The sequence below is a fragment of the Lampris incognitus genome, chromosome 14 (assembly GCF_029633865.1).
Source record: "Lampris incognitus isolate fLamInc1 chromosome 14, fLamInc1.hap2, whole genome shotgun sequence".
Lineage (NCBI taxonomy): Eukaryota > Metazoa > Chordata > Actinopteri > Lampriformes > Lampridae > Lampris > Lampris incognitus.
Window position 1 is genome coordinate 22,022,571 of NC_079224.1, and position 27,423 is coordinate 22,049,993.

The 27,423-nt window shown below is 42.0% G+C and overlaps 4 protein-coding genes across 8 annotated transcripts in view; 3 read left to right on the top strand and 1 right to left on the bottom strand.

Moving 5' to 3' along the window:
• The window catches only part of LOC130123723 (SH3-containing GRB2-like protein 3-interacting protein 1), a 29,800-nt gene extending 20,421 nt beyond the window's left edge, over positions 1-9,379 (top strand). For all 4 annotated transcript variants that reach the window (XM_056292997.1, XM_056292998.1, XM_056292999.1 and 1 more), the window contains 7 exons: positions 3,210-3,321; positions 3,912-4,067; positions 4,348-4,480; positions 4,640-4,842; positions 6,242-6,306; positions 6,778-6,942; positions 7,116-9,379. In XM_056292997.1, the coding sequence (XP_056148972.1) occupies positions 3,210-3,321; positions 3,912-4,067; positions 4,348-4,480; positions 4,640-4,842; positions 6,242-6,306; positions 6,778-6,942; positions 7,116-7,138 (857 nt within the window). In that variant the 3' untranslated portion in view covers positions 7,139-9,379. The remainder of the gene's footprint in view (positions 1-3,209; positions 3,322-3,911; positions 4,068-4,347; positions 4,481-4,639; positions 4,843-6,241; positions 6,307-6,777; positions 6,943-7,115) is intronic.
• Positions 9,380-10,589: 1,210 nt separating this feature from the next.
• dynlt5 (dynein light chain Tctex-type family member 5) lies at positions 10,590-11,876 on the top strand. Its single transcript, XM_056293829.1, has 4 exons — positions 10,590-10,696; positions 11,002-11,093; positions 11,250-11,374; positions 11,547-11,876. The coding sequence occupies exons 1-4, from the start codon at positions 10,590-10,592 to the stop codon at positions 11,748-11,750; spliced, it is 528 nt and encodes a 175-aa protein (XP_056149804.1). The 3' UTR covers positions 11,751-11,876.
• Positions 11,877-12,241: 365 nt separating this feature from the next.
• LOC130124374 (relaxin-3-like) lies at positions 12,242-12,765 on the bottom strand. The gene is made up of 2 exons (XM_056293830.1): positions 12,585-12,765; positions 12,242-12,465 (listed from the first exon to the last, which is right to left on the bottom strand). The coding sequence occupies exons 1-2, from the start codon at positions 12,763-12,765 to the stop codon at positions 12,326-12,328; spliced, it is 321 nt and encodes a 106-aa protein (XP_056149805.1). The 3' UTR covers positions 12,242-12,325.
• A 3,485-nt stretch (positions 12,766-16,250) lies between these two features.
• mier1b (mesoderm induction early response 1b, transcriptional regulator) lies at positions 16,251-27,088 on the top strand. 2 transcript variants are annotated; one of them, XM_056292710.1, is made up of 13 exons: positions 16,251-16,304; positions 17,098-17,122; positions 17,334-17,482; positions 18,066-18,248; positions 18,432-18,561; positions 18,708-18,775; positions 19,695-19,767; positions 20,197-20,348; positions 20,516-20,597; positions 20,757-20,851; positions 21,210-21,337; positions 24,481-24,608; positions 24,823-27,088. In XM_056292710.1, exons 1-13 carry the CDS (start codon positions 16,296-16,298, stop codon positions 25,134-25,136), a joined length of 1,536 nt encoding a protein of 511 aa, XP_056148685.1. In that variant the 5' UTR covers positions 16,251-16,295; the 3' UTR covers positions 25,137-27,088. The 2 variants fall into 2 exon arrangements, with proteins under 2 accessions (XP_056148685.1, XP_056148686.1); XM_056292711.1 differs by having other exon boundaries at positions 21,291-21,337.
• Positions 27,089-27,423: the final 335 nt, after the last annotated feature.

A 27,423-nucleotide genomic window follows, 5' to 3' on the forward strand; every position in this document is an offset into this window, starting at 1 on the left:
CTTATAAAAATTAGAAGTTTTGTCGGCTGCAAATAAGAGCTTATCATCTTCTTTTATCAATCTTGTTTTTATGGCGTTTCTTCTGGAAAGCTTTGTTTGGGCATTTAAATTTAATGTTCTGAATGATTCTGAGTATACCTTCCTCAAAGAGTTTCAGCTCTGGGATAGGTGGTGGGGATTTAGGTGATTTGGATCTGTAAGTTAGCTTTCCTTTATGCAACTTAACCATGCAACTGCCGTGCTAAGGCATCGTTCCCTCTTGAAGGAAAATGCCAGACAGAGTCATCTACCAAGCATCAGTGACAAGAGAAGACAACTGCAAAGTGGACACTTACATTGGACTAACAGAGCGCCCTTTTAAAATTAGGTTTAATGCCCATATGAGTAGCTTCAGGAATGAGCATGCAAGAAATGCAACGCCTGAAGCCGCCACATTTGGTCATTGGTAGACAAGAATATTAATTACTGTATTTCATGGAAAATCCTCACGAAGGACAATGCATATTCAATTAACAGCAAAAGATGTAACCTGTGCTTGGCAGAGAAATATTTCATTATTTGCAAGCCTGATATGTCCACCTTGAACAGTAGAAATGGATTGGCCACCAGCTGTGGACACAGAAAAAAATATCTGTTTTTTAACTACAAGTAAAATAAAGTCTTCATCACCCCCCCCCAATTAGGTGATACACATGTGACATTTATTAGATGTTATATTTTTATATTTTAACTGCCTACCCTTCCAACCGTGCCCCAACACCACCCCACTATATGATATATGTAAATTATCCCATTTGACGTTATCTTGTTATATTTTTAAATGTATGCTATTTCAATAGTGCCCTGGCCCTTTAAATCCTTGCTTTTTCAAAACAAGCCCCAACCCCTACCCCATTGGTTGTAATGTTTTCTATCCCACCATTGGTTGCTGTGCATCGTAACTACCTACCCCATTGGTTGTAATATTTCAAATGTTTTCTATCCTCTCATTGGTTACTGTCCACCAAAATTACGGGCGTGACGTGGGGCAACATAATATTGATTGACTGTGTGTTCTTCTTTGTTGTTTAATCACATTGGCAGCTGATGAGTGCGCGACACATGAAACAAGCTTCTACTGAAATGCATTAATTTTTTTCCCCCTACATCTATCTTAATATTCCGCCCCTCATTTGTTGAGCACTTTTTATCTACACCATTGATGGTTTCCAGAAAAGAAAAAAAGAAAAAAACGCTATATCGGTTTTTTTACCCCCCGGAAACTGTCAGTGGTGTTGATGACAGAAATGGTTATTTCTGTCTCTTAAAGAATTTACTTAACTCACTGGATATTATATATATATACACTACCGTTCAAAAGTTTGGGATCACCCAAACAATTTTGTGTTTTCCATGAAAAGTCACACTTATTCACCACCATATGTTGTGAAATGAATAGAAAATAGAGTCAAGACATTGACAAGGTTAGAAATAATGATTTGTATTTGAAATAAGATTTTTTTTACATCAAACTTTGCTTTCGTCAAAGAATCCTCCATTTGCAGCAATTACAGCATTGCAGACCTTTGGCATTCTAGCTGTTAATTTGTTGAGGTAATCTGGAGAAATTGCACCCCACGCTTCCAGAAGCAGCTCCCACAAGTTGGATTGGTTGGATGGGCACTTCTTTGAGGAGATTGAGTTTCTGGAGCATCACATTTGTGGGGTCAATTAAACGCTCAAAATGGCCAGAAAAAGAGAACTTTCATCTGAAACTCGACAGTCTATTCTTGTTCTTAGAAATGAAGGCTATTCCATGCGAGAAATTGCTAAGAAATTGAAGATTTCCTACACCGGTGTGTACTACTCCCTTCAGAGGACAGCACAAACAGGCTCTAACAGGTACTATTTAATGAAGATGCCAGTTGGGGACCTGTGAGGCGTCTGTTTCTCAAACGAGAGACTCTAATGTACTTATCTTCTTGCTCAGTTGTGCAACGCGGCCTCCCACTTCTTTTTCTACTCTGGTTAGAGCCTGTTTGTGCTGTCCTCTGAAGGGAGTAGTACACACCGGTGTAGGAAATCTTCAATTTCTTAGCAATTTCTCGCATGGAATAGCCTTCATTTCTAAGAACAAGAATAGACTGTCGAGTTTCAGATGAAAGTTCTCTTTTTCTGGCCATTTTGAGCGTTTAATTGACCCCACAAATGTGATGCTCCAGAAACTCAATCTGCTCAAAGAAGTGCCCATCCAACCAATCCAACTTGTGGGAGCTGCTTCTGGAAGCGTGGGGTGCAATTTCTCCAGATTACCTCAACAAATTAACAGCTAGAATGCCAAAGGTCTGCAATGCTGTAATTGCTGCAAATGGAGGATTCTTTGACGAAAGCAAAGTTTGATGTAAAAAAAATCTTATTTCAAATACAAATCATTATTTCTAACCTTGTCAATGTCTTGACTCTATTTTCTATTCATTTCACAACATATGGTGGTGAATAAGTGTGACTTTTCATGGAAAACACAAAATTGTTTGGGTGATCCCAAACTTTTGAACGGTAGTGTATAAAAACAGATGTTCTGTAAGAATTGACCTACATTAGCTAGCAGGCTACAAATAATACAAAATAGATATTTACATTTGGTTTCCCAAGCAGTTATAATGTTCTAGTGTCGTTGAACAAGGGAGGACAAGCGTGTGCTCCATCGGCCTTTTTTTTTTGTTTTGCTTAGCCTTGGTTCTCCGCGTGTTTCTTTGTTGTGTAGTCACTCATCCTCCTGTCCTTCTCTTCTATCTGTCATTCAAACCCTCATGTGACTTTCCTCCTCGTCTTCCTGCACGCTCAGAGGGCCCACAGCCCCTGGTGTGGTTTAACCATGGCAGGTTTTATTTAGCCTTCGAAGGTGAGTCGAGCAAGAGAGCTGCTTACTGACATCCGTGCATGGACTAAATAGCCCCACCCTACCCTGCCCTGAATCCTATCCATACACATGTCCGCTCAGCGAGATTATTCCTGCCCATCCTATCCCAGATCTGTTCAGTCTATCGCCCAGTAATGGAGACTATAAGTAGAGCATTGAGTATAGCCTTGATCTGATTGCTTCTCTTTGGTTAGAGCCCCTAACCCCCTGCTTATGATACAATACATCCATGTGAGCATATGTCTAAAATATTGCAGAAGATAAAACGTTTAAGGTGTGTGTGTGTGTGTGTTTGCACATGCCTGATTAGGATGTTCCAGAGGACCCAGCCCACTCACTATGGGACCCCAGGACACTCTGCCAGTGGCAGCTGCCTTCACTGAAACCATCAACGCCTACTTCAAAGGAGCCGACCCCAGCAAGTATGAATCCAATATGAATAACTTAATACAGATAGTTCAACGGTGATACCTAATGGAGAGAAACTGGTAGTGTTGCAGGTCATCAAAAATGCCATGGGATCATACCTGCTCTTAAATGTATATGCTGTACAAAGCAGTTTCATCCTCCAATCATTCCTTTTCTACTTTACTAAGAATTATAAAGAAAAAAATACAGGGGAAGTGGTTTAACGGGGAGAGAGAGAGATAAAGTTCTAGCAAGTTTTAGTACCGGGCCAACACACCCAATATAAAAACCAGGAAACCATGCATTTTATTTGACATTCAAGTTTTGGCCTCCAAAAACATGGCGGGAGCTAAAGGATTTCTGGGTTTTTTTTATTTTTTATTTTACCCTTTTTATTAGACAATACAGTGAAGTAGGTAGACAGGAGAGAAAGGGGGGTATGACTTGCAACAAAAGTTGTCAGTTGGATTCAAACCGGTGACATTGCAGCCATGTGGACATATGGTATGCGCTCTAACCATTCGGCTACGGAGGCACCCTTGGATTTAAGTTTTTAGTTTCATAGCCCAGTGTCTGAGTTCTAGCTGTTGGCTCTGTGTCTCAGATGCGTGGTAAAGATCTTGGGGGAGATGGTGCTGTCCTTCCCTGTGGGTATAACCAGGCACTTTGCCAACCACCCAGCTCAACCTGTCCTCACCTTCAGCATCAGCAACTACAGCCGACTGGAGCAGGTCCTCCCCAATCCACAACTGCTGTGCTGGTCAGTGCCACATTTCATGCAAATGCACACACATACACTAAATATGCCTAATCCAACTGTCTTAACACACACACACACACACACACACACACACACACACACACACACACACACACACACACACACACACACACACACACACACACACACACACACACACACACACACACACACAAGACTTGCCCTGAATAACATAGCTGAACTATATATAATCATGGTTCCTTGCTTCTTGTTGCCTTTGCACTGAATTATGTACCCCCAAAACCTTGCAATCGTTCAGTGATTCTACAATGGACACTATGGACACCAAGGAGTTCTGGGTGAATATGCCAAACCTGATGAGCCATCTCAAAAGAGTGGCTGAGCAGAAGCCTCAAGCAACGTACTACAACGTGGATATGATCAAATATCAGGTGAACCACCACAGACAACTCAAAGTATCTTTATCTTTAAACCTACGTGTATCTCTATCTCCTTCTGTGTCTCTATTCTGGACTACATTGGAAAAACATAACAGCTATGCTGTATTTCCAATAGATCTCAAATTGAAACATGTAATCTTTTTGCCTTAGGTCTCAGCGGAGGGGATCCAGTCCACTCCCCTGAACCTGGCATTGAGTTGGCGCGGTGATGCTACCAGCACAGACCTTAGGATAGACTACAAATACAACATTGAGGCCATGGCTGCCCCTGTGCCGCTACATGACATCCACTTTCTGGTCCCTGTGGATGGGAATGTGGCTCAAGTCCAAGCCATGATCCCCCCTGCCACCTGGTAAGAGGACGCGACCATACACTAAATCACCAAAAGTATGTGGACACACCTTGTAATGAATGGATTTGGCTATTTCAGCCACATCTATTGCTGGTAGATGCATAAAATCAAGCACACAGCCATGCATTCTCCATAGACAAACACTGGCAATAGTATAGGTCATACTGACTTTCAACATGGCACTGTCATAGGATGCCACCTTTCCAACAAGTCAGTTGGTAAAATTTCTGCCCTGCTAGATCGGCCTCGGTCAACTTTAAGTCTGTTATTATGAAGTGGAAATGTCTCGGAGCAACAACAGCTCAGCCGTGAAGTGGTAGGCCACATAAGCTCACAGAACGGGACTGCCGAGTGTGGAAGAGTAAAAATCATCCATCCTTGGTTGCAACACTCAGTGCAAAGTTCAAAACGTCATCTGAAAGCAATGTCAGCACAAGAACTGTTCATCTGGAGCTTCATGAAATGGGTTTCCATGGCCAAGCAGCCGCAGACAAGCTTAAGATCACCATGCTCAGTGCCAAATTTCAGATGAAGTGAGGTAAAACACACCGCCATTGGACTCTGGAGCTGTGGAAATGCTTCTCTGGAGTGATGAATCATGCCTCACTATCTGGCAGTCTGACAGATGAATCTGGTTGTGGTGGATGCCAGGGGAATGCTACCTGCCTGAATGCATAGTGCCAATTGTAAAGTTTGGTGGAGGAGGAATAATTGTTTGGGGCTGTTTTTCATGGTTTGGGCTAGGCCCCTTAGTTCCAGTGGAGGGAAATGTTAAGGCTACAGCATACAATGACAGTCTAGAGAATTGTGGGCTTCCAACTTTGTGTCAACAGTTTGGGGAAGGCCCTTTCCTGTTTCAGCATGACAATGCCCCCATGCACAAAGCGAAGTCCATGAAGACATGGTTTGCTGAGTTTGGTATGGAAAAACTTGACTAGCCTGCACAGAGCCCTGACCTCAACACCATCCAACACCTTTGGGATGAGTTGGAACACAGACTGTGAGCCAGGCCTTCTCCTCAAACTCAGTGCCCGACTTCACTAATGCTCTTGTGGATGAATGGGAGCAATTCCCACAGCCATGTTCCAAAATCTAGTGGAAAACCTTCCCAAATGAGTGGAGTCCGTTATAGCAGCAAAGGGAGACCAACTCCATATTAATGCCCATGGTTTTGGAATGAAATGTTCAACAAGCATATATGAGTGTGCTGTTTGGGTGTCCACATACTTTTGACCATGTAGTGTAGAAGCTTCTGAATCCGAAGCTTATTCATATTGTTTTGCCATTTAGTAGACTAACACTCCATATGTTATTTTTACGATTGAGGCTTACCTTTCCCATGGCCAAATTGATATGAGAAAGGAAATTATTGGACCTTATTTTTATTTTTCTTGTATAGGAACCTGGAGCAGCAGACTATGCTGTGGAAGATAGCCAGCCTCTCTCAGAGGTCTGAAAATGGAGGCAAGTCTTCTTTTTTTCATTCCCTCCCTCTTCTTCTTTTATTTTAGCATTGTGTTATTGCTTTAGACACAATTAAAAAAACAAAACAACTTAATGATTCCTTTTTGCCATGGTTATTGTTACCACATCTGTTCAGTTCTACACACGATTTGATGGATGAACGGGTTTATGGATCAATGGATGAATGGAAAGATGGATGGATTGACACAGACTGGATGGTTGGATGACTGGATGGATAAATTGATTGATTGGTTGGTTGGTTGGTTGGTTGGTTGGTTGGTTGGTTGGTCGGTTGATTGATTGATTGACAGACTGATCAATACTTTATTAATCCCTAATTCATACAAGGGAAATTCATGATACAGAACAGTCTTTGTATAGTGTAACATAGATTAACAATAAAAAGATTTATGAAAAAACTCAGCAGCTGATAGAAACATAAAATTTCCCAATTGGCTTGACCATCTCTAGGAGTAGGAGCTCTGTTGGGCCGGTTCCAGTTGACAGAGGGTCCCAGCAAACCCTCCCAGCTGGCAGTTCAGTTTACCAGTGAAGGGACCACTCTGTCAGGCTGTGACATCCAGCTAGTAGGGACTGGCTACAGGCTGTCCTTGGTCAAGAAGAGATTTGCAGCAGGTCAGTTTCGATGTAAGAGAGGAGATGCTGTGGTGTCCAACTGAGTTTACTCTGAACTATGCTGTCGAGTGTTATCAAGTCAGGTTTCTTAAAATATTCAGTGTGGTTTTGAGTTGAGGGGCCCTAATTCGCCATTTCCATTTTGTTTTTTCTTATCTTGTTCTGTCTTCCAGGTAAATATTTGGCTGATAATTAGTGGACTCCATTTTAAATGGAGCCTGCAGAATCAGTGGCTTTTGACTGTGAAGATGTGAGTATGGACTGAGCCCTTGTTTTAGACAGACTACTGACTGAGAGACTTTCAGAATCTTTAACCCAGAAGCAGCAGCAACGCTTTAATGGTTGGGTTGGTAAAATTAAAACATAATCATACGCAGCTAGACATCGGCATTTACACACACATAGACATAGAAACACATGCAAATATGTCTAGATAGTTTGACTTTCTGACACTGTACCCAGTGAACTGACTGTTGCAGAGATTATGCAAGTAGTAACAAACCATCGGCTTTGACCACCTGGTATACATACACTCATGGGTTTTGTGGAGAAAAATATGAAAAAATTATTCTTGTTAACTTCAACAGTAATTGTTGTGGATTTATCCAGCCTTATTTCTTTAAGAGTTTCTTTTTTTTTCTAACTGGTTGTCATGGCGAACACTGTACAAGATAATGTGAATAGATATAATTTGATTAGAATAATCTGAAATAGTCTAAACAAGAAAGAAAAGGGGGGAAAATATGACAATGTGTTGTATGGCATTTGAAAGTTCTGTTCAATTGGCTTCTCCAAGTAAAGCTCAGCGAGATCTGATTTACACTGCCACCTCAAGTCTGATTTTTCATCACGTGTGACACAGATCTGATCTTTTATTTGCTGCCTGAGCACAACATTTGATTTCTATTTCTTTTTCTGTGTTGATTGCAATGAAAGGTCAGGGCTCACTTCAATACTTCAGAACCCGATACTTCAAAAGACAGAGGTAGCGGTGATCTAGGACCACCAGTCTGTTCACAGGACAGAATAAATTTAACAGGCAAACTGACCTCATCTCAGCACTCTCAATATAAGACACTTGATGCATGCAGGTGTAGATCTGTGTTCTGTATTATGTCGGAAAGCAATCAACTTTAAGAGGCAGAGAAGTACATCCAAAATGGACTGTCTCACAGGCAGATTATGAGAGTTGCTGTTGGTGATGTTTGACAACTTGGTTTCTTTGACTGTGATATTGGTCAGAGGTTGTTGTCTGGCTTCACATTAAGGGTATTGCAGAGTAAGGAAAAGAAATGTGTGATCTGAATGCAGCCCTATACATGTCCCTCTTGTTGATTTATTTTAATTTTTTCCACCATGTGGAGTAAATAGGTGTTTAATCATTTTCTAATAGCAATATTTAAAAACTAAAAAGTATAAAAACAAAAATATGTTTCAGATATCTCTCTTTGGACATATGGAAGTGTCTGTGATTGTATATTGATTTATCAATGTTAACCCTCTTAATGCATTAAGATTACATATGCCATTCAGTGCTGGGTTCATCCAAGTCCTTTATTTCAATGTATGACAATGTACAACATGGGCCATGATAAATAACTTAAGATGGTACCCCATGAAATCTGCATTAATCTGCATTTGTTTTATCACTGCTTTTACCAATGCAATGCCAATTTATTCATTTAAAAAAAATTGTATTCCGTGTGTTACTAAAACTTAAACCTGCTTGAACACTGTCTGCCTTCATATAGACTCCCACTATCAATTTTGCTGTTTTTTTTTCCACCTTCACTCAGAAGCTCAGCATTTATAGGTTTGGCATGCATTCATTGATATTTCAACTTCATAATATGTATGTATCAGTGTGACACCCTCCTGTGTTTGACACACACCCTTTCAGTCATTGCTGCATAAGAGTCTTGCCATCCCAGGGAGACATACACATTCACAATTCGATTTTATGACTTTGTGTCATAAAGAAACCATTTAATATGTGATTTAACACTGCATTTTATAAAATGTTTTGATGTACTGACTTGACTCACAATTTGGTCCTGGTTGTAATATTTTATGTAAGTCTCACTAGTCTTTGGGGGGGGGGGGAAGGAAGAAAAATATAAATATTTCCATTTGGTTCTCTTCAGTTGGGTAGATAGTTTTGAAATGTTTGGTCAATGATGCTTCTGTTTTCATTTGCCTTATGTGTTTGAATATGCCAACGTTTTAAGGCTGTCTGTAGGCCTCCGTTTGTTTGTTTGTTTATTTGTTTGTTTGTTTTTTATCATACAGTTTGGCTGTTTTCCTGTCACCGCATAAAACACAGAATATGCAAACATTTCATGTAAAATTTATCATCCAAAGATTTTGAAAGTAAATATATTAAAGTCAATATGATGTAATACCCGTTTTACTTGGTAATAAAGAAGAGGAAATGTTGGACATGTCTCTCTTGGTCTGTGCAGAAACACCGAATACAGATTTTACGTGATTAACTGAGAAGCTCTGGTCTAAAATATCAATTCATGATGTGCCGTTGTAGCTACACCGTCTTAGAAACTGAATATAACAGCTGACTTTATTAGTAAGTTAGTAAGTTAATAATTGAATATAAGAATAAATAAATAAAAGGGGACATTGATAGTGAATATTTATAGTTAAAGCAGTGTTTATTATTAATAACTATTTACAGATTTATTGAGACATATTTCAATGGATATGGGTCATTATGCATTTATAAACAGGCACTTTGTTTAAGCCACCAAAGGTAGTTGTCGTTGTCGTCCAGGTATCTTGACCACGGAGAATTGGTGACGTCTGAGAGAAAAGGTCTGTGAACTACTAAATAAAGCTCACAAATTGATGGGTTTAAAATACTGTGGCTGGTTTTGTCTGCTCAGCACAAAGGCGGCCAGTTTTTCCGTTCATTAAAGGCCATGGAAATTCAGCTTTATAGTCAGTGAAAGCCAGGGAAAAGTCAGGGAATTTGACATTCGCCGTGATCGCCCTTTACGTAGGCATACTCGACTCTGCTAGTGGTTGAAAAAAGATCCCGTGAGGTCCTTTAAATTAAAGTTTTATGGTGTGGGCGGGGGGAGTGCGCCGCCGGAACCACTGTTGTCATGACGACGAGGCGCGTTTTGGTTGGGGTGTCTCCGACTGACATGATAATACGTCAGGTAGATTAATTTAAATTTACTCCCTTTTAACCTAACGTCAGATAATCATCATTAACATCTATAAGAAAATGTCTCACCAATGACTGAATTTGTTGATGTGACTAACGTTAGCTCGTGTGGGACTTTTTAAAGCTAGCTTAACTGAACTAGATAGCTTACCAGAGTTTGTCAAAGATTTGGACGCAGCCAACAGTTGACTAGCATATATTTTTTTCTCGGACTCATTTTATTTAAATGTCTCTCCTCTGCGAATTTTTTATTTAATGCTAAATTTGCTCTGTATATCCGTTTGTGAAAATATGTCTAGAGAAATGCTGAGAAAGTGGAGGACTCTGAAATTGATGAACCATAGGCCTACGTGTTATTTTAAATTATATTTACAATGCTGCGATGACTGCTGGTCAGTGACCATTTGTGTCGTTGCAACAGACTTTCTTTTGGTAATTAATGAGCTAAGAGGAGGGGGATATCATGTACAATAAAGAAAAAGCATCTCGTCCGAATAAGAAGAGAGACAGCCTGTCATCACTTGGAAGCCATGAGGTTAAGGCCAAAGAAACGTCACCCAAGACAAAGGAGTGAGTATGCTTTAAAAAAAAAAAACAAAAAAAAAAACCATGAGCCCATATCCGCTTTTCAGAAGTCCGTTATTTTGTGCCTTGGTCGTTCAGAAATCAGTACTTAAAAGTGAAAGGTTGACATTCATACATTAGCTCTTTTCTTTGATATACCCTAATAGAATGAATGGATATTTTTATTTGGCTGCCCAGCAACCACAGTGTGTTCGTATCCCCCTGAACTAACTTAACTTTAAAAATAGTCGTCTTACTGGTGTAATTTGAAATCAGTTATGCTGTGTTTTTTTTTTTTTTTTTTTTTGTAGCTCAATAAGCACTGTTTCATATATCGACGATCCAGGGCATCATGATGACAACACTCGAACAGTTGTGCAGATGGAAAACACCTATCAGATGGGTGAGACTTCTCAGCTGTCATTACATGTATGATAAAATGGCTAACAAGAGTCATGACAAATGTTCGATTTACACTCGGGCATTATTATCAGCCAAACGCAAAAATAATTCAGAACTGCTGTTATTGGATTAAGCATGTCCTCAATCTTTTAAGCAGAGCCATATAAACGCTTCCCAGCTTCTATTGTCAATGACGTGCTGAAGGATGTACTCACCAGTTACCTGCAAGAAATAAAATATGAAGCAGAGCTATGCAGACAGATGACAAAGACCATTTCTGAGGTAATGTGGTTAAAAAAAAGACAAATAAAAGCCTACAAATTATGCAGGTGGCTTGGTCATTGAAAGGTTATCTTCCATTCATGCAGCAGCTTACTTGCACGAAAAATAAGAACAGCATTTCCTTAATCTTTAATTTCTTATCTATTTATTCTGATTGGGTGCATTTCCCCAGGTGATAAAAGCCCGTGTAAAGGACCTGATGATTCCCCGATATAAGATCATTGTTTTGATCAACATTGGCCAGCTCTGTGAACAGAACATGTGCATTGTCAGCCGATGCCTATGGGATGCATCCAAGGACACTTTCTCCTCCTACACCTTCAAGAATAGCTCTCTCTTTGCTGTAGCAAATGTCTATGCTGTTTACTTTGAATGAGTCAAATACACTAAGGATAACTTTTCTGTCATGACACAAAGTGTCCTTTTAGTTTACATGTAGTAGAGCGTGTTATTTATAATGAAAGATTCAGGAAGAGCTAGAGCTTTCACATACAGTGAAACACTGATAGGATGTCCTCAAGTAAGGAACAAGACGGAGATATTTGTCAAGACATGTTTCAAATAAATGTTGAACATGTATAACGAAAACATCGATCGTGACTATAGCTAAATAAATAAACTGATTTTCTAGGAAATATTTAGGCCTCAATAAGCCCAGAGCAAACTAAAGTGCATCATTTACATTTATTTTTGGCAAAATAATACTGTATATCAGAACTTTGTATGATTTGCAATTTAGGCATTTTTGAGTGTCAGATGCTAACAGTATACATAATGATTTTCCAATGTTAAAATGAGAAACGGTCAAGAAATTTGTGGTGGTATTTTTATTCATCATTGTAAGGGAACAATGTGTTGCCATAAATATGTCAAAATCATTTGCTGTTGATTTCTTTTTATTTCAAGAAGAAAGATCAGGCAGAGCATCAGGCCTCCTCTGAAAGTTGTCCTCTAGCACAGCATGGAGAGGTCACTCTTCCGGCAGCCTAGTTGACAGCACATTATTGTCAGGGCCTCGTTTAGCTCCCGCTGATGACGCCCCATCACTGGCACCACATCCCTAGTCTGATGGAAGCTTTGCTCAACACCGCCTTGCAAAAGAGTTAAATTTTAAATATTAATTAACTTATTCTTTGCACTGTGTCAAAGTTTATGACTATGGAATAAGCACAAGTGTATCAAGGAGTCATCCAAGCCTCCATATACTGACTGTTTGGTAGTGTCTTTTCCAGCTCTGTCAGCCTTCTCCACCTGGATCCTCCACAGGTGTACACCACAGCCCGGACAAACTCCCGTCCACACAGCCTCAGCACGTGTGTGTTATCCTGTGTCGTGACCTCTGCTACACACAACACACACAGCAGCATTACAGGAAGCAGCAGGAACTTCATGATGGGTGAATAGTTAAAGATGCTGATATAATTGGAGGCTCACTTCATACACACGGCTTCTCTTCTCTGGTGGCCCTCTAAGAAAACAGTCAACCCTTTTATGCAGAATCTTGTGATGTCACACACTTTACTGGGCTTTATGTAATGGGTCATTTTTAGCTAATTTTGTGTCCTGTCAACCGTGGCATGAGATGTGAATCTCCTGTTATAATCATTTGGCTGTTAAAAGCACAGGACAATCTGGCCATTGGGGAGTTGTGTGGGAATCTCTGTCCCCATTTTCTTAATGTTAAAGAGGAGAACTGCTGTTTATGTAAGCACATTGTATGGACTTTATTGCCATGGCTGTAGCTAAATGATTCCTAATGGATCACTCGAGAGATGGTCTGAATAAAAAGAGATTAAGACAATGGCTCTTTACATAGTAACACAGTGGAAATTGTATCTGTTATCTCACGAGTAAATCAGCAGTTCCAAGAAGAGACATTATTACCTTTACATATGATTCATTCATTCATTCATTCATTCATTCATTCATTCATTCATTCATTCATTCATTCATTCATTCATTCATCTTCAGCCACTTCTCCAGGGTAGGGTCACGGTGGCAGCAAGCTAAGTAGGGCACTCCAGACATCCCTTTCCACAGCAACGCCCTCCAGCTCCTCCTGGGGGATCCCAAGGCATTCCCAGGCCAGATTGGACATGTAGTCCCTCCAGCGAGTTCTGGGTCTACCCTGGGGTCTCCTCACAGTTGGCTGTGCTTGGTAAACCTCCAAAGGGAGGTGCCCAAGAAGCATCTTAATCAGATGCCCGAACCACCTCAACTGGCTCCTTTCGACACGAAAGAGCAGCGGCTGTACTCCGAGCTCCCTCCGGATGTCCGAGCTCCTCACCCTATCTCTAAGGCTGAGCCCAGACACCCTACGGAGGAAACTAATTTCCGCCGCTTGTATCCATAATCTCACCCTTTCGGTCACTATCCAAAGCTCATGACCATAGATACAAGTTGGAACGAAGATTGACTGGTAAATTGAGAGCTGAGCCGGGAGGCAAAGCTCCCTCTTCACCACAACGGTCCGGTACAATGTCCGCATTACTGCTGATGCTGCATCAATCCACCTGTCAATCTGCCGCTCCATCCTACCCTCACTTTTGAAAAAGACCCCGAGATACTTGAACTCGTTCACTTGAGGCAACAACTCATCCCCAACCCAGAGGGAGCAATCCACCATTTTCCAGTAGAGAACTATGGCCTCAGACTCGGAGGTGTTGACTCTCATCTAAGCCATTTCACACTCAGTTGCAAACTGCCCCAGTGCATGCTGGAGGTCATGTTCTGATGAAGCCAACAAAACCCCATCATCTGCGAAGAGCAGAGATTCAATTCTGAGCTTCCCAGAACGGACACACTCCTCACCTTGGCTGCGTCTTGAGATCCTGTCCATGAATATCACAAACGGAATCGGAGACTAGGGACAACCTTGGCGGAGTCCAACACCCACCGAAAATGTGTTTGACTTTGTGCCGAGAATGCGGACACAGCTCTCACCTTGGTTATACAAGGACTGGATGGCTTGTAGCAACTGCCCCGGTACTGCATACTCCCGCAGTACCCCCCACATAGTGTCCTGGGGTACACGGTCGTAAGCCTTCTCCAAGTCCACAAAACACATGTAGACTGGCTGGTCAAACTCCCATGCCCCCCCCTCCTCAGCATTTCCACAAGGGTAAAGAGTTGGTCCGTTGTTCCATGGCCAGGACGGAATCCGCATTGTACCTCCTGGATCCGAGGTTCGACAATCGGTCGGAGCTTCCTTTCCAGCACCCTAGAGTAGACTTTCCCAGGGAGGCTGAGCAGTGTGACGTCCCGATAATTGGAGCACACCCTCCGGTCCCCCTTTTTAAATATGGGAACTACCACCCCAGTCTGCCACTCCACAGGTACTGTCCCCGACCTCCATGTGACACTGAAGAGGCGTGTCAACCAAGACAGCCCAACAATGTCCAGAGCCTTCAGCATCTCAGGGCGAATCTCATCCACACCCGACGCCTTGCCACTGAGGAGCTTTTTAACTACCTCAGAGACCCCTGCCAGGGATATGGGTGGGGCTGAGTCTTCAGACTCTACCTCCTCCACCAAGGACATGTTAGCCGGGTTCAGGAGCTCCTCAAAGTGTTCTTTCCACTGCTCGACAACATCCCCAGTCCGGGCCAACAGTTCCCCTCCCCAGCTGAATACAGCCTGAGTCAAGCCCTGCTTCCCCTTCCTGAGTCGCTGGATGCTTTGCCAGAACTTCCTTGAGGCCAACTGAAAGTCCTCCTCCATAGCTAGAAAAGCGCTATATAAAATGCAATTTGATTGATTGATAGCCTTGCCGAACTCCTCCCACACCCGAGTTTTTGCTTCCGCGACCACTGAAGCAGCACAGCCCTTCTGGCCTCCTGATACCTGTCTGCTCCTTCCAGAGACCCCTGGGCCAACCAAGTCCGAAAGGCCTCCTTCTTCAGCCTGATGGCTTCCTTCACTGCCGGTGTCCACCAGCAGGTTCTTAGGTTGCCGCCTCGACAGGCACCAATGACCTTATGACCACAGCTCCTGCCTGCCGCATCTGTAATAGAGGCTTTGAACATGGCCCACTCAGACTCCATGTGCCCAGCCTCCCTTGGGGTACACGAGAACTTCTTCCGGAGGTGGGAGTTGAAGACCTCATGGACAGGGGCCTCCGCCAGACGTTCCCAGTTCACCCTCAATACACGTTTGGGTTTGCCAGGTCTGTCCGGTAGCCTTCCCCGCCTTCTGATCCAACTCACCACCAGGTGGTGATCAGTTGACAGCTCTGCTCCTCTCCTCACCCGAGTGTCCAAAACATACGGCCACAGATCTGATGATATGACCACAAAGTCTATCATCGATCTTCGACCTAAGGTGTTCTGGTACCAAGTACACTTATGAACTACCTTATATTCGAACATGGTGCTTGTTATGACCAATTCATGACTCGCACAGAACCGCTCGGGTTCAGATCGGGGAGGCCGTTCCTCTCAATCACGCCCCTCCAGGTTTCTCCATCATTGCCCACGTGAGCATTGAAGTCCCCCAGCAGAACTATAGAGTCCCGAGGCGGAGCCCTATCCAGGACAGAGACGCCAAGAAGGCCGGATACTCCAAACTGCTATTCGGTGCTTAAGCACACACAACAGTCAAAGCTTCCCTCCACCCCAGCGACTCGCAGTCGTATAGAGGCGACCCTCTCATTACCCAGGGACAACTCCAACACGGCGGCGCTCAACCGGGGACTTGAGAGTGACATATGATGTCACTCTTAAGTGAGTAACGAAATTGTTTTCTTTTTTCGTTTTTTTTTCTAATAAGTTCACATTTTGAACCATAAATGTGTATGAAGAGAACATTGTAAAATTCAACTTCATATTAGCCACGATGTGTGTACGTTGACCGCGCTGCAGAGGCAGTGGGCGGGGCAGCCTATCCGGGAACTACCGCTGACCTCCGGAGTAGGATCGGAAACATGGCGGAGGTAGGCAAGAGTGATAAATATTCGGAGAAATACATTTGTTTGTTTTTTGTATGCTCGTTTCTTCAATCGAACAAACAGATCGACAACCTTTTATCTAATCGAAGCGCGACGTTACGGGTGGCGTGAAAAATGTTTCCAGATACTCGCCGTATCTCAACACAGTCATGTTTTGGTAAACTTCAGAGCTGGCTAGCGTTAGCAACGCAACCGAGACGCCAATTAGCAGTCGCGCTAGCTATCGGTTAATTGTTTGTTTTGATGAGATACTCCACACCTACACACACGTAACTTCAGCAGCTTGAAAGAAACAGTTAAAGATATGGGGCCAGTTTGCTGCTGTCCAGTAAATTTCTTGCCTTTTGTGTTAGCCAGTTTAGCTGTGGCAAGCTAGCTTAACTAGATCAAACGAGGTAACGTTAGCCTGCAACTTGCGATACAACCAAGTTAAGTTGTTCAGCTGTTTCACTTATGCTCGGGGAGTGAACGTAGGCAATAAAACCTAATGGTTACAGCATCGACTTTGCTTTGCTGACTCAGTTTTTCTGTTGGTGGTTACGTGGAAAAAGTAGCCCCCTACCCCCACCTCCGTTTATTATAAATATGCATCAGGCAGCTTTGAAGCCACAGGTTCAGGCGCGCTTTTTGCCCTCTCCCACTTCTTACCTACTGACGACAGATATCACCACTGCGTGTTATGTTCAGACATAAGATAACTAATTTTGACGGATGTGTAAATAACAGTAAACCCGAAGCTGGTGTCTTATTAATTTGTTCATCTCTGTTTTCCCCCCAGCCCTCCCTCGGGAGTTCGAGCCCAGGTACCTATTAAACTGTCCTGCCACTTACAGAGCATGATGATCAAATTCAGTCCGTCATAACTATTTAGCATGAGGCTTTGGTATACAAATAACTTTTTTTTTTACTGACAAAACTTTTTGTCTTTTTATATTTTCTGCTGTGTGTGGTTGTAATGTACAACATCTACAACATACCCCCTTCCACCTGGAAATTGGTGGATTGTCTTCACAGGAGGTTCAGCAGGTTCCGATGACCATGACTTCGATCCCTCGGCAGACATGCTCGTCCATGACTTTGACGATGAACGCACGTTGGAGGAGGAGGAGATGCTGGAGGCTGCAGATGAGACCAATGCTAACGAGATAGAAGATCTTGCACGGGTGAGTCCTACCCAAACAAAAAATGTTTAATCCAGTGATTGCATTGCAAACTGAAGAGTTAACTATCCTTATTAAAATGCTACCCAAAGAATGATCGCCACAATGAATCTGATGTTTTCCCAAAGGCCTTGGAAAATGCTTTCAGGGTCAGGGTGTGTGGATGACTCATACCAATGCCACAGCACAGGTGGTGCGGCCATAGGAGAATATGTTTTCTCGTTGAATTTAGAATTTGAAGAAGCTACCAAAGTCAGAATACTTAGACAGTGAGCAGAGCACCAATTACAAAATTGGTGCTGGCATCTCTCTGTTGCCTTGCAGAGAGCATGTGATTGTGCACATCCAGCCCAGATGTGCGCTAAACTTGCGGAAGTAGACAAAGAGATTATTTTCTCGTTAAGCGGTCGTGGATGGTGTCATTTTCAGGAGGGGTTGTAAAAATTTATAGAACTTTGTTGAAATGTGACTCCAAAGATACTTGGTTGCCCTGCCCAAGTAAAGTTTATATGTACGAAACACTGAAATCTCTAATCCAGTCTGGTTTACACCTTGGGAAGTAAGTGCGTATAATTTATTCCATTAGGAAGGAGAGATGCCCATTCATGAGCTGTTGAGTCTATATGGCTACGGAGCTGGTTCACCTGCAGAAGAAGATGAAGAGGAGGAGGAGGAAGATCCTGAGGAGGAAGAAGAAGAGGAGGAGGAAGAAGAGGACTTGGACAATGATGAAAACAGCAGAAGCACTGGCGAGCTGAAAAGAAATGAGGTATGTGTTACCTGAACCCCTTGAAGCCATATAACCCTTAAAGAAAAAAACAGCCAAAAGAAAGTCAGGGAAGTTTGTCCAAGATAAATCTAAAACTGTATTTGTATGATTTGTTGCTACTTCAGCAGACCTTAACTCTGCAAATTCAACAGGCTCATTGACTGTGTATATGTGTCTTTTCAGGCTGAGGGATTGAAGACCTCATCAGGACAGGAAGATGAAGCTCAACCAACCACTGAGGGGCGCACACGCTCTGTCCGGTCCCTTGGAACAGCAGAACTCATACGCCCAAAGAAACTCAAATACTTTGAAAGTATGGGTAACCTACTCTGAACTAACTCCAGGGAATTGTGTTGTGTGCCATGTTTTTATTTGATTATGTATTGTATGTACAAGAGGTGAAAATCACCTGGAAAATTTGATAGATCTGAGTCAAATGGATAGCATATGTTTTTTCAGACAACAATGATGCAGAGGAGGAGTCTGATGAGGATGAGGACTACATCCCTTCTGAGGACTGGAAAAAGGTACAGCTAAACCTCCATTCCATTCATCCAACTGTAGATCTTATGTATTTGACTGAGATGCCTGTGTGTTTCTGTGTAGAGTTTGCATGTTCTCCCCGTGTCTGTGGGTTTCCTTCTGGTGCTCCAGTTTCCTCCCACCATCAAAAAGATATGCATGTTAGGGTTAATACTCCTGCCTGTGCGCCTGACCAAGGCAATAGGAAAAAGAACTGGAGTTGGTCCCCGGGCGCTGCACTATAGCTGCCTACTGCTCCTATACAGTAGAATGGGTTAAATGCAGAAAACAAATTTCAATGTAACCATACAACTGTACAATGACAAAATAAAGTGGCTTTCTTCTTCTGTGTTGGCACATTACAGCCAGATACATGCTTTCCTGTAAAAATCATGTGTTAGAAGAAAAATAATACGGTCACATATTTTGGAAAATAATCAACAGTTTCTTTAGGATGTTTGAATTGGACAGTTACATATTTGTTTAATCAGTAAAAACTAGCACAGTTCAAGAATATGATGATGCTCCCTTAGCTCCACAGACAGACTCAATTACATTATTTGTGTATATGAACATTTACCAATGCAAAAAAAAGAAGTTTGTGCACAGCACACCAAAAAGCTGCATTTTATTGCTTAATAGAAGAGGTAAAGCCACATAAATCAAGCCTAACCAAATTAGTACAGAGAATTAAATCTTTACATTGCAGAAAATGTGCCACAAAATACCATAATTTGCTCAGATCTAATAATAATATTGTATGCGACTTCAGGAATGTTATCAATGATAAAGCAAAATGCTAATAAAGACATAACAGTTAAAAATACACTTTAAATGTTTATTCTTAATGAGGGATGCAAGCAGGTACCATACTTTGAATGGATTTGGAGTAATTTTCATCAACCATACCTTTAATCTTAACAGGAGATCATGGTGGGCTCCATGTATCAGGCAGAAACACCGGTGGGGCTCAGTAAATATAAGGACAATGAGAAAGGTAAGGTAGTGGCCTCAGTACATTTGATAGAGATATGATCTGAAATTTGGTATTGTGGATTAAATCACATGGCGGCACGGTGGCGCAGTGGTTAGCGCTGTCGACCTTGGGGTCCCAGGTCCTTTCTGTGTGGAGTTTGCATGTTCTCCTCGTGTTTGCGTGGTTTTCTCTGGGTGCTCCGGTTTCCCCCACCATCAAAAAGACATGCATGTTAGGGTTAATACTCCTGTCTGTGCCCCTGACCGAGGCATGGCAAGACGAACTGGAGTTGGTTCCCGGGCGCTGCACGGCAGCTGCCCACTGCTCCTAGTTACACAGCTAGGATGGTTTAAATGCAGATGAAGAATTTCCCCACGGGGATCAATAAAGTAATAAAATAGTAATAAATTAAAAAAAAATTGTCTCATCTCTATGTAATTGTTTCCACAGTGTACGAAAATGATGACCAGCTATTATGGAATCCAGAGTGTCTGTCTGAAGGCAAGGTGGTAGAGTTCTTAACAGAGGCATCGAGGAGAACTGGGGAGGAAAAGGGAGTAGATGCAATCCCAGAGGGATCTCATATCAAGGACAATGAACAAGTAAAAGGAAGCATTATATACAATGTTGAGTTGAAATTAATGAAGCAATCAAGACACACTGCCTGCATTTGTTTATAGTTATTTTTGGATCCGATGTACATCCATGATCAACTAAGCCTTTCAAACTGTATTAAATCTATTTTCACATGTAATCTTAATGTCTACAGGCATTGTATGAGTTGGTGAAGTGTGAGTTTGACACAGAGGAAGCTTTGAGAAGATTGAGGTTTAATGTAAAGGCAGCTAGAGGTGAGTAGACAGTCGAGACAGTCTGCTTGACACAATTTACAACTGATTTCTGACAGACACTGCTGTCCATCATTTCTGAGATACTTTGATCATGTGATTTTTAACTTTGAAAGGATTTTAATGCAATCTCAACACTAACACATATCTTTGGTGTGACAGAAGAGCTATCTGTCTGGACTGAAGAGGAATGTCGAAACTTTGAGCAAGGGCTAAAAGCTTATGGGAAAGACTTTCATTTAATACAAGCCAACAAGGTAAGATAACTATCTGAAATGTATATAAATTGTTATATTTTTCTTTTGTAAAGCCAACAAGAAGAAAAATAGCTGATATAATGTCTGTTGTGAATTATGACATGAGTTTGAGACCCATGTTGGTGTGCACTGTTTTCTGGCTGATGGATGCTAAGGGTAGGATTCAGCTCGATTTCAACCTTGTCAGTTTGAGAGAGAAATCAAATTGCAGTCAGTGAAAATAACGAATTTTTACGAAGATTTCTGTTGAATCCTTAAACCAAGTTTGATTTGTCTCTGAGTTGAAATTGACCTGTGTCCGTCCCTGCAAACGTTGGTAATAATGGCTATTTCGTGTCTGCTGAATTAAATTTTTCAGGTGAGAACTAGGTCTGTAGGAGAATGTGTGGCCTTTTATTACATGTGGAAGAAGTCTGAGCGTTATGATTTCTTTGCACAGCAAACCCGACTTGGGAAAAGGAAATACAACCTTCACCCTGGTGTCACGTGAGTTATTTTCTTTGACACAGCAGCTTTTGTTTTTACGGTGTGAAGAAAGCTTTCGATGGCAGTAAGCAAAATACATTCCTACTGCTAATATCCTGTTGATGTATTGATGCTAGCAATTATTGGAAAAGCGTTATGTTCAATTTGCCACAAGGATGTCCTGATCTGAAAGATTGAATCAGTAGATCAAGACATATTTGTATTGATTATAAGCTATATTAAATCCAATAAAATCACAGTCCTTTGTTTATTTTACTGTATTGTGCTCAGTCTATGCCAGCTGTCATAGGTATTGTAAATGGACACTATCCACAACGTAGGGCAGAAAGTGTAAAGTTAACAAGCAGCTGAAACACCTGCAGTGGGAAACTATTTTAAATGAGAAAGTGAAAGCAGCCCAACGGCAATGCTGGTGTTTAGTTAGGTGTTTCATCACCACCAATTGAATTATAGATTGATAACTTCATTTTGTTGGAGAAAAAAACAAAAACAAATGAAAACCATTAAAGGAAAGCTGTAGTGTAGGCTGTTCTGTTAATGCAGAGCGACTAATTTGTCATGTATAGCTTAATGTAGCTGAAATGTGCGCTGTGCAGCTGTATTATGTAGTAAAATACATATATCAGATTCGGATGGGTAAACTAATATTAAATGACTTGGATTCGATCGGGGCCAAAAAAAACCCTGATGGGGACATCCTAGACTTGATTGGTGTTGCTTATTGGTTGTGTAGAGATAACGTAGTGCAACCACATACACTTAATATGATGAGAAGGAAACTGATGTTATCCTGATAAATATTGTGGGGTGTTGGTACCATGCCTATTGTGATGTAGGGCTGTCATTTTTTATGTTTACTATCAAATTTCATAAACAGAGTCTTAAATAACACAACACTGCAGTTCTTTTGTCACCCTTATTTGAACAAATCATTTGTTGAGCAAAAGGTCTTACCAATTGGCAAAGCATTTTCACACCTGTTGGCCCCACACTAGAGGATAATTAGGCCAATTTTGGGTTCAGTTCACCCCCCGACTATTACGGGGCAGTTTCCAATTTGAGGCTGGTTTGAATCATGTCTGAAGCGATTATCTACCCCAATGATCCTTAAGTGTGAGGTTTTTACAGACATAATCTTATTGTTATCGATTGGATCGGCGTCGCCCCGATTTCGAATGTAAATATCAAGCATGTTTGATAAATTTGAAATCAGGGCGACTTGGAACAGTGAGGGAATATTGAGCAGAAACCTGCAACAGCCAAGAGCGAGCTCACCGGGAAGCATTACCAACCAGATTTTACTTGTGTATGTATTTATAAATGTATAAGTTGAGGTGTTCGGTTGGTGTGGCGGTCTATTCTGTTACCTACCAACACGGGGATCGGTGCTTCGAATCCCCGTGTTACCTCCGGCTTGGTTGGGCGTCCCTACAGACACAATTGGCTGTGTCTGCAGGTGGAAAGCCAGATGTGGGTATGTGTCCTGGTCGTTACACTAGCGCCTCCTCTAGTCGGTCGGGGCGCCTGTTTGAGGGAAGGGGGAACTGGGGGGAAGAGCGTGATCCTCCTACGGGCTACATCCCCCTGGTGAAACTCCTCACTGTCAGATGAAAAGAAGTAGCTGGCGACTCCACATGTATCTGAGGACGCATGTTGTAGTCTGCAGCCCCTCCCTGGATCGGCAGAGGGGGTGGAGCAGCGACCGGGACAGCTCGGAAGAGTGGGGTAGTTGGCTGGATACAGTTGGGGAGAAAAAAAAAGGGGGGGATACATGTATAAGCCATGCTGATTTGTCTTCTCAGCATGACTTCATCCACAGCTTTTTCTCTTTGGGCTATGTGTCGCAAATTGTGGTCAGTCACACATGGATGACCTGAGAGGGACGCTTGGTAGGGACGTATAGTGGGGTTGTTTAGTACTGTACAGACGTTTAGTACAGAGCGAACCACCTTTTATACTGTGACAACACAGCAATTAAGAGACAGTACACCTATTTTTCGCGTCAGGTGCGCCATGGGTCTGTATGGTTTCATGCTTGTTTTGTTTTCAGTGCAAAACAGTACACAAGTGCAAACAGCTGACGAAGATGGTCCGCCTCCATGTTTGTTTTGCTCTGAAATAACGTTTGATCACGCAAGTTTCTGAGAGCCGAAGTCCCTGGAATTGCCCCTCTGAAATCTTTTAGTATAAACACCTAGTGTGTGGTCCTGCGTCTTGACCAAATCAGCTGGTGTGTGCGTTCTTACGATTAAAATATTGAAAATTGGTTAAATCTGTCGCTATATCTGAGGGCTTCCCAGTTAAGATTCTAAAATCCTCTAGTGTACACAAGGCATTAGTCCAGTTGTGTGTTATTTCTTTGTGTGAACCTGTTTTTTTTTTCACTTGTTTCACATTTCATAACAAGATAGACTTGCCTAGCCAGTCTGATATTTAGTTTGAACTTTGTATGACATAGACACATGGTCATTCTTCAACAGAACGTAAGTGCAGCCTACTGGCTCATGTTTTCATAGCTGCACAGTTCTCCACACAGCCTGGTTTACATTGCAAATTGATATGACGGTCAGTTTAATATTTGTTGAGGCATACTGCAGGAATAGCAGTTTTCTTCCCACTGTAGGGCTGCATATGTCATCTATCACCAGAATATTGGCACACAAAAGTATTTATTTAAAATACACAAACATGCACCAATGCATTGGCAAGACTTTGTTCAACAATTTGATGTAAGCTCTTCCTCACATGGCAGTGAGCACTGCTCTGCATCTCATAAAAAGATGAATTGACATACTAGTGATACCTTGTTTATATTTGTATACAATGTCTAGAAAATTCCCACAAAGGAAGGATATCCTGACTTTGTTAAACAGGGTTAGTAAGTAGGCTAAGCATTTTAGTTGTCCACAGTTTTTTTTTTCAATTCTGTAAGCGCAGCCATTTTTTTTAACTTTGTGGACATAATTCATTTGTGAGTAACTGTGTTGTATGAAAGTCATGAACTAGGAGAAGGTTGACTTTTGTTCATACTGGTCCAAAATTGGAGAAGTGACAGCTTAAACAACAAACTCTGCCCAATGTATGTGAAACCAGTGCCGTAGCTTAAGTTGTGTGGAACTGACTGTGCTGCTCTGTGTGATCAGAGACTACATGGACAGGTTGCTGGATGAGACGGAGAGTGCTACGTCCAGCAGGGCAGCATCACCCCCTCCCACCAACTCCAACAGCAGCACCAGCCACTCAGAGAAAGAGGACGGTAGCAGTCAGAATGGTAAGAACAATCCCAAACACACAATATATACAGAATATATGAAGGCAGAGTTGTACATTTTAAAATACTGTTTGGGTTAAGTTTCAGTTGCCTTTGAGGTAGTTATATATATGCCCAATGTTTCCACCAAGTTAACTAAAATAAGTCTGATTGTGGTGTTTGTTAATGCTTTATCACCTGTAGCAACTCAGTCTTCTCTCCCTCCCCTCTACAGGTATAGCGAGTCACAGTTCGAGCTTTGTGGAGGGCTCCCAGTTGCCTCAAGCAAACAAAATCAAACCTGAAACGATCCAGTCCAACGGTCCCTCCCATCTTCTGTTGAATGCTCCTCCCCTCACCTCAGACAATGACTCTAATGGCTGCAGTCAGCCTAGCGCCCCCAGCCATGATCGGAATGGTTCTCTGGAGGCCCACCTAGACCACGGGGAGACTCCTGTGGTGTATGACAGGCCAACCAAGAGGTGCAGGACGGAGGCTGAGCCTTTGGGCCAGAGCGAGCTGGAACCTTCCAGAATGCAGGAGAACTGAAGGGTGATCATGTGACATTGCCTAAAGATGTTGATTTGGGGTCTTTTTTTTTCTGTTACTACCACTTACCCCATTAATGGGCTGGGTAATGAAGGGGGGATGGTAACTGAACCCTATAGTCAGCCTTTAAGTGCAGCATAGACTCGGAACGATGACCCAATGATTCACTCCACTGTAAGGCCAAAGGCCAGTGAAAAACACACCTTGAGGAAACCAACCAACCAAAACCCAGCCAGCCCACCCCATAATGAAAGGAAAGGGCAGAAGTCTGATTGTAAAGGAGCATCCCCTCATCCATCCCCTTGCTGACTGCCCCCAGTCTAGCAAAACCTGTGCTCCGCCTCTTATCCCAAAGTACCACAGCCCCTCCTTAAATACTCACACCTACCAGGATTATCATTCATTCCAGAAATGTGTTCCTCAACCCATTATCAATATTTCCATTTTTCCTGTTTTTGGAGACTGATATCAAAATTTTACAGAGAAAATGCTTTCTTTCTATTTGTATCTGAAGATGATTAATAATCACCTGTGATATTTTTTTACGTGAAATATATTTATATTTTTTAAAAGGAAAAAAAAGCAATTTGAATGGGTATTCACTGTCCAAGCCATTTTAGCCCAAGAAATAGGGAGACCCCTAATGGGAGCAGCCGAAAGAAGAAGAAGAATATAGGTTGTCATAAAGAGGCCGGTTAGGCAAATAAGCTAGGTTGGCTGATGTGGTTGCTAGTTCGCTATAGTTGCATTTTCATTTGATGTTTCTCTTTACTGAAAGGAGCAGCAGAGATAACCAGCGGCATAACATTGTTGCACCTTTAGTTCATAAACTTCTTTAGCCACTGCCATGGCTAAATACATGCCATGGCATGTATGTTCATGTATGTTCGATTATAATAAATGAACCGATGGGTATCGGCCCTGCTCCAGGTTTGTTTGTGTAAAGCAGCTGACATCAGTGATGTCCTGTATAATAACTCATTGGTTAGAAGATTGCTGTATTTTTGGATTTTCACAGTCGTGCTTTGCTTCGTCTCCTTGTTTTTACTAGACAGAATGACCATTTTTATTGTAAAGTTTGTATAGATTTCTTAATCTTGTGCAGTTGGTACACTTTTTGATAACTGTCTGTTGTCCATCTGTACTTCATGGTCTGTCTTGTGTGCTTTTTGTTTAAAATCTCTGGTCTTCTTTTCCTCTGCCATAGAATGTAATAAAAAGTAGCCATTCCGTTTTCCTCTGCTGTTGGCAGCATTATCCATTCCTGTGTTTCAGTGTGGTCAATTGAAACATTTGCAGCAATGCCATAAAAACTTGTGCATAAAAATACTCCCCAACATAGGATATTTGCTGGTTTCCTTTTAGTTTGAAAACTGCACAGTTAAAAGGACTTCAGTTCAACCAGCATTTGCTCTGTTAGGACTAAATAAGTAGCTTTGGTACTAAGAATTCCTGTTGGTTGTTGTAGGGACCACTTTGAAGCAGGAGGATGTGGTTTAAAAAATTATTTTCTTTGGTACAGTAGCAATTCTGTTTGGTATATTGCGTGCCATTCCTTGGGCATGCATTTGTGTTTTGCTTTGTATGTCTCTCTTTCTTCCTCCCCATCATTCAGCCTCAAGTCTCACACCACCGGTCCCTCCATGTTATCATGGCCGGCCAAGTCCTTTCATATTGGGGTCTGCATCTGAAGTAGCGTTGTCCATTCCCTGCCTTCTGTACATCCTATTTATATTTAGTCAGTATACCTTTATAGGTAGTGTGTATCTGATTAATTTGTTACTCTATGATATTAGTTAATCAGTATTCAGTCCTTAAATCGTTATCCTCTAAGCAACAGTTCTTTGATTTGGCAGCACTGTTGATCCTTGCCCCGCCCCCCCTCCCCCGTGTTGCTTATTGAGCATCAGTTCTGTAAATCTTGTAAATGGCACACTGCTCACAGGTTCACTTGTCTGCTAGCACCATTGTAAATAAAACGGCACTGGTCTTTTTTTTTTGCTGTTAAGTCTTGTCCCATTAATTTGATATACAAAAAAACTGGTTGTGGAATCACCACTCCAGCTTGTTCTTGGGACAGCTGCTGGGTTGCACCACATTTTGGGGGCTCATCTAGGAACAACCAGTGTTTCATGGGACATATTCACTTTGTGTGGTTCATGAATGATTTTTGATATACAAGGTTTCCTTGGTAGTCCGAGCCCTGACACATGCCCTAAGGACAATCTTTAAAAAATGTCAGCTCACATTAATATTTCTGTTACAGGGTATTATGTTAAACAAATTG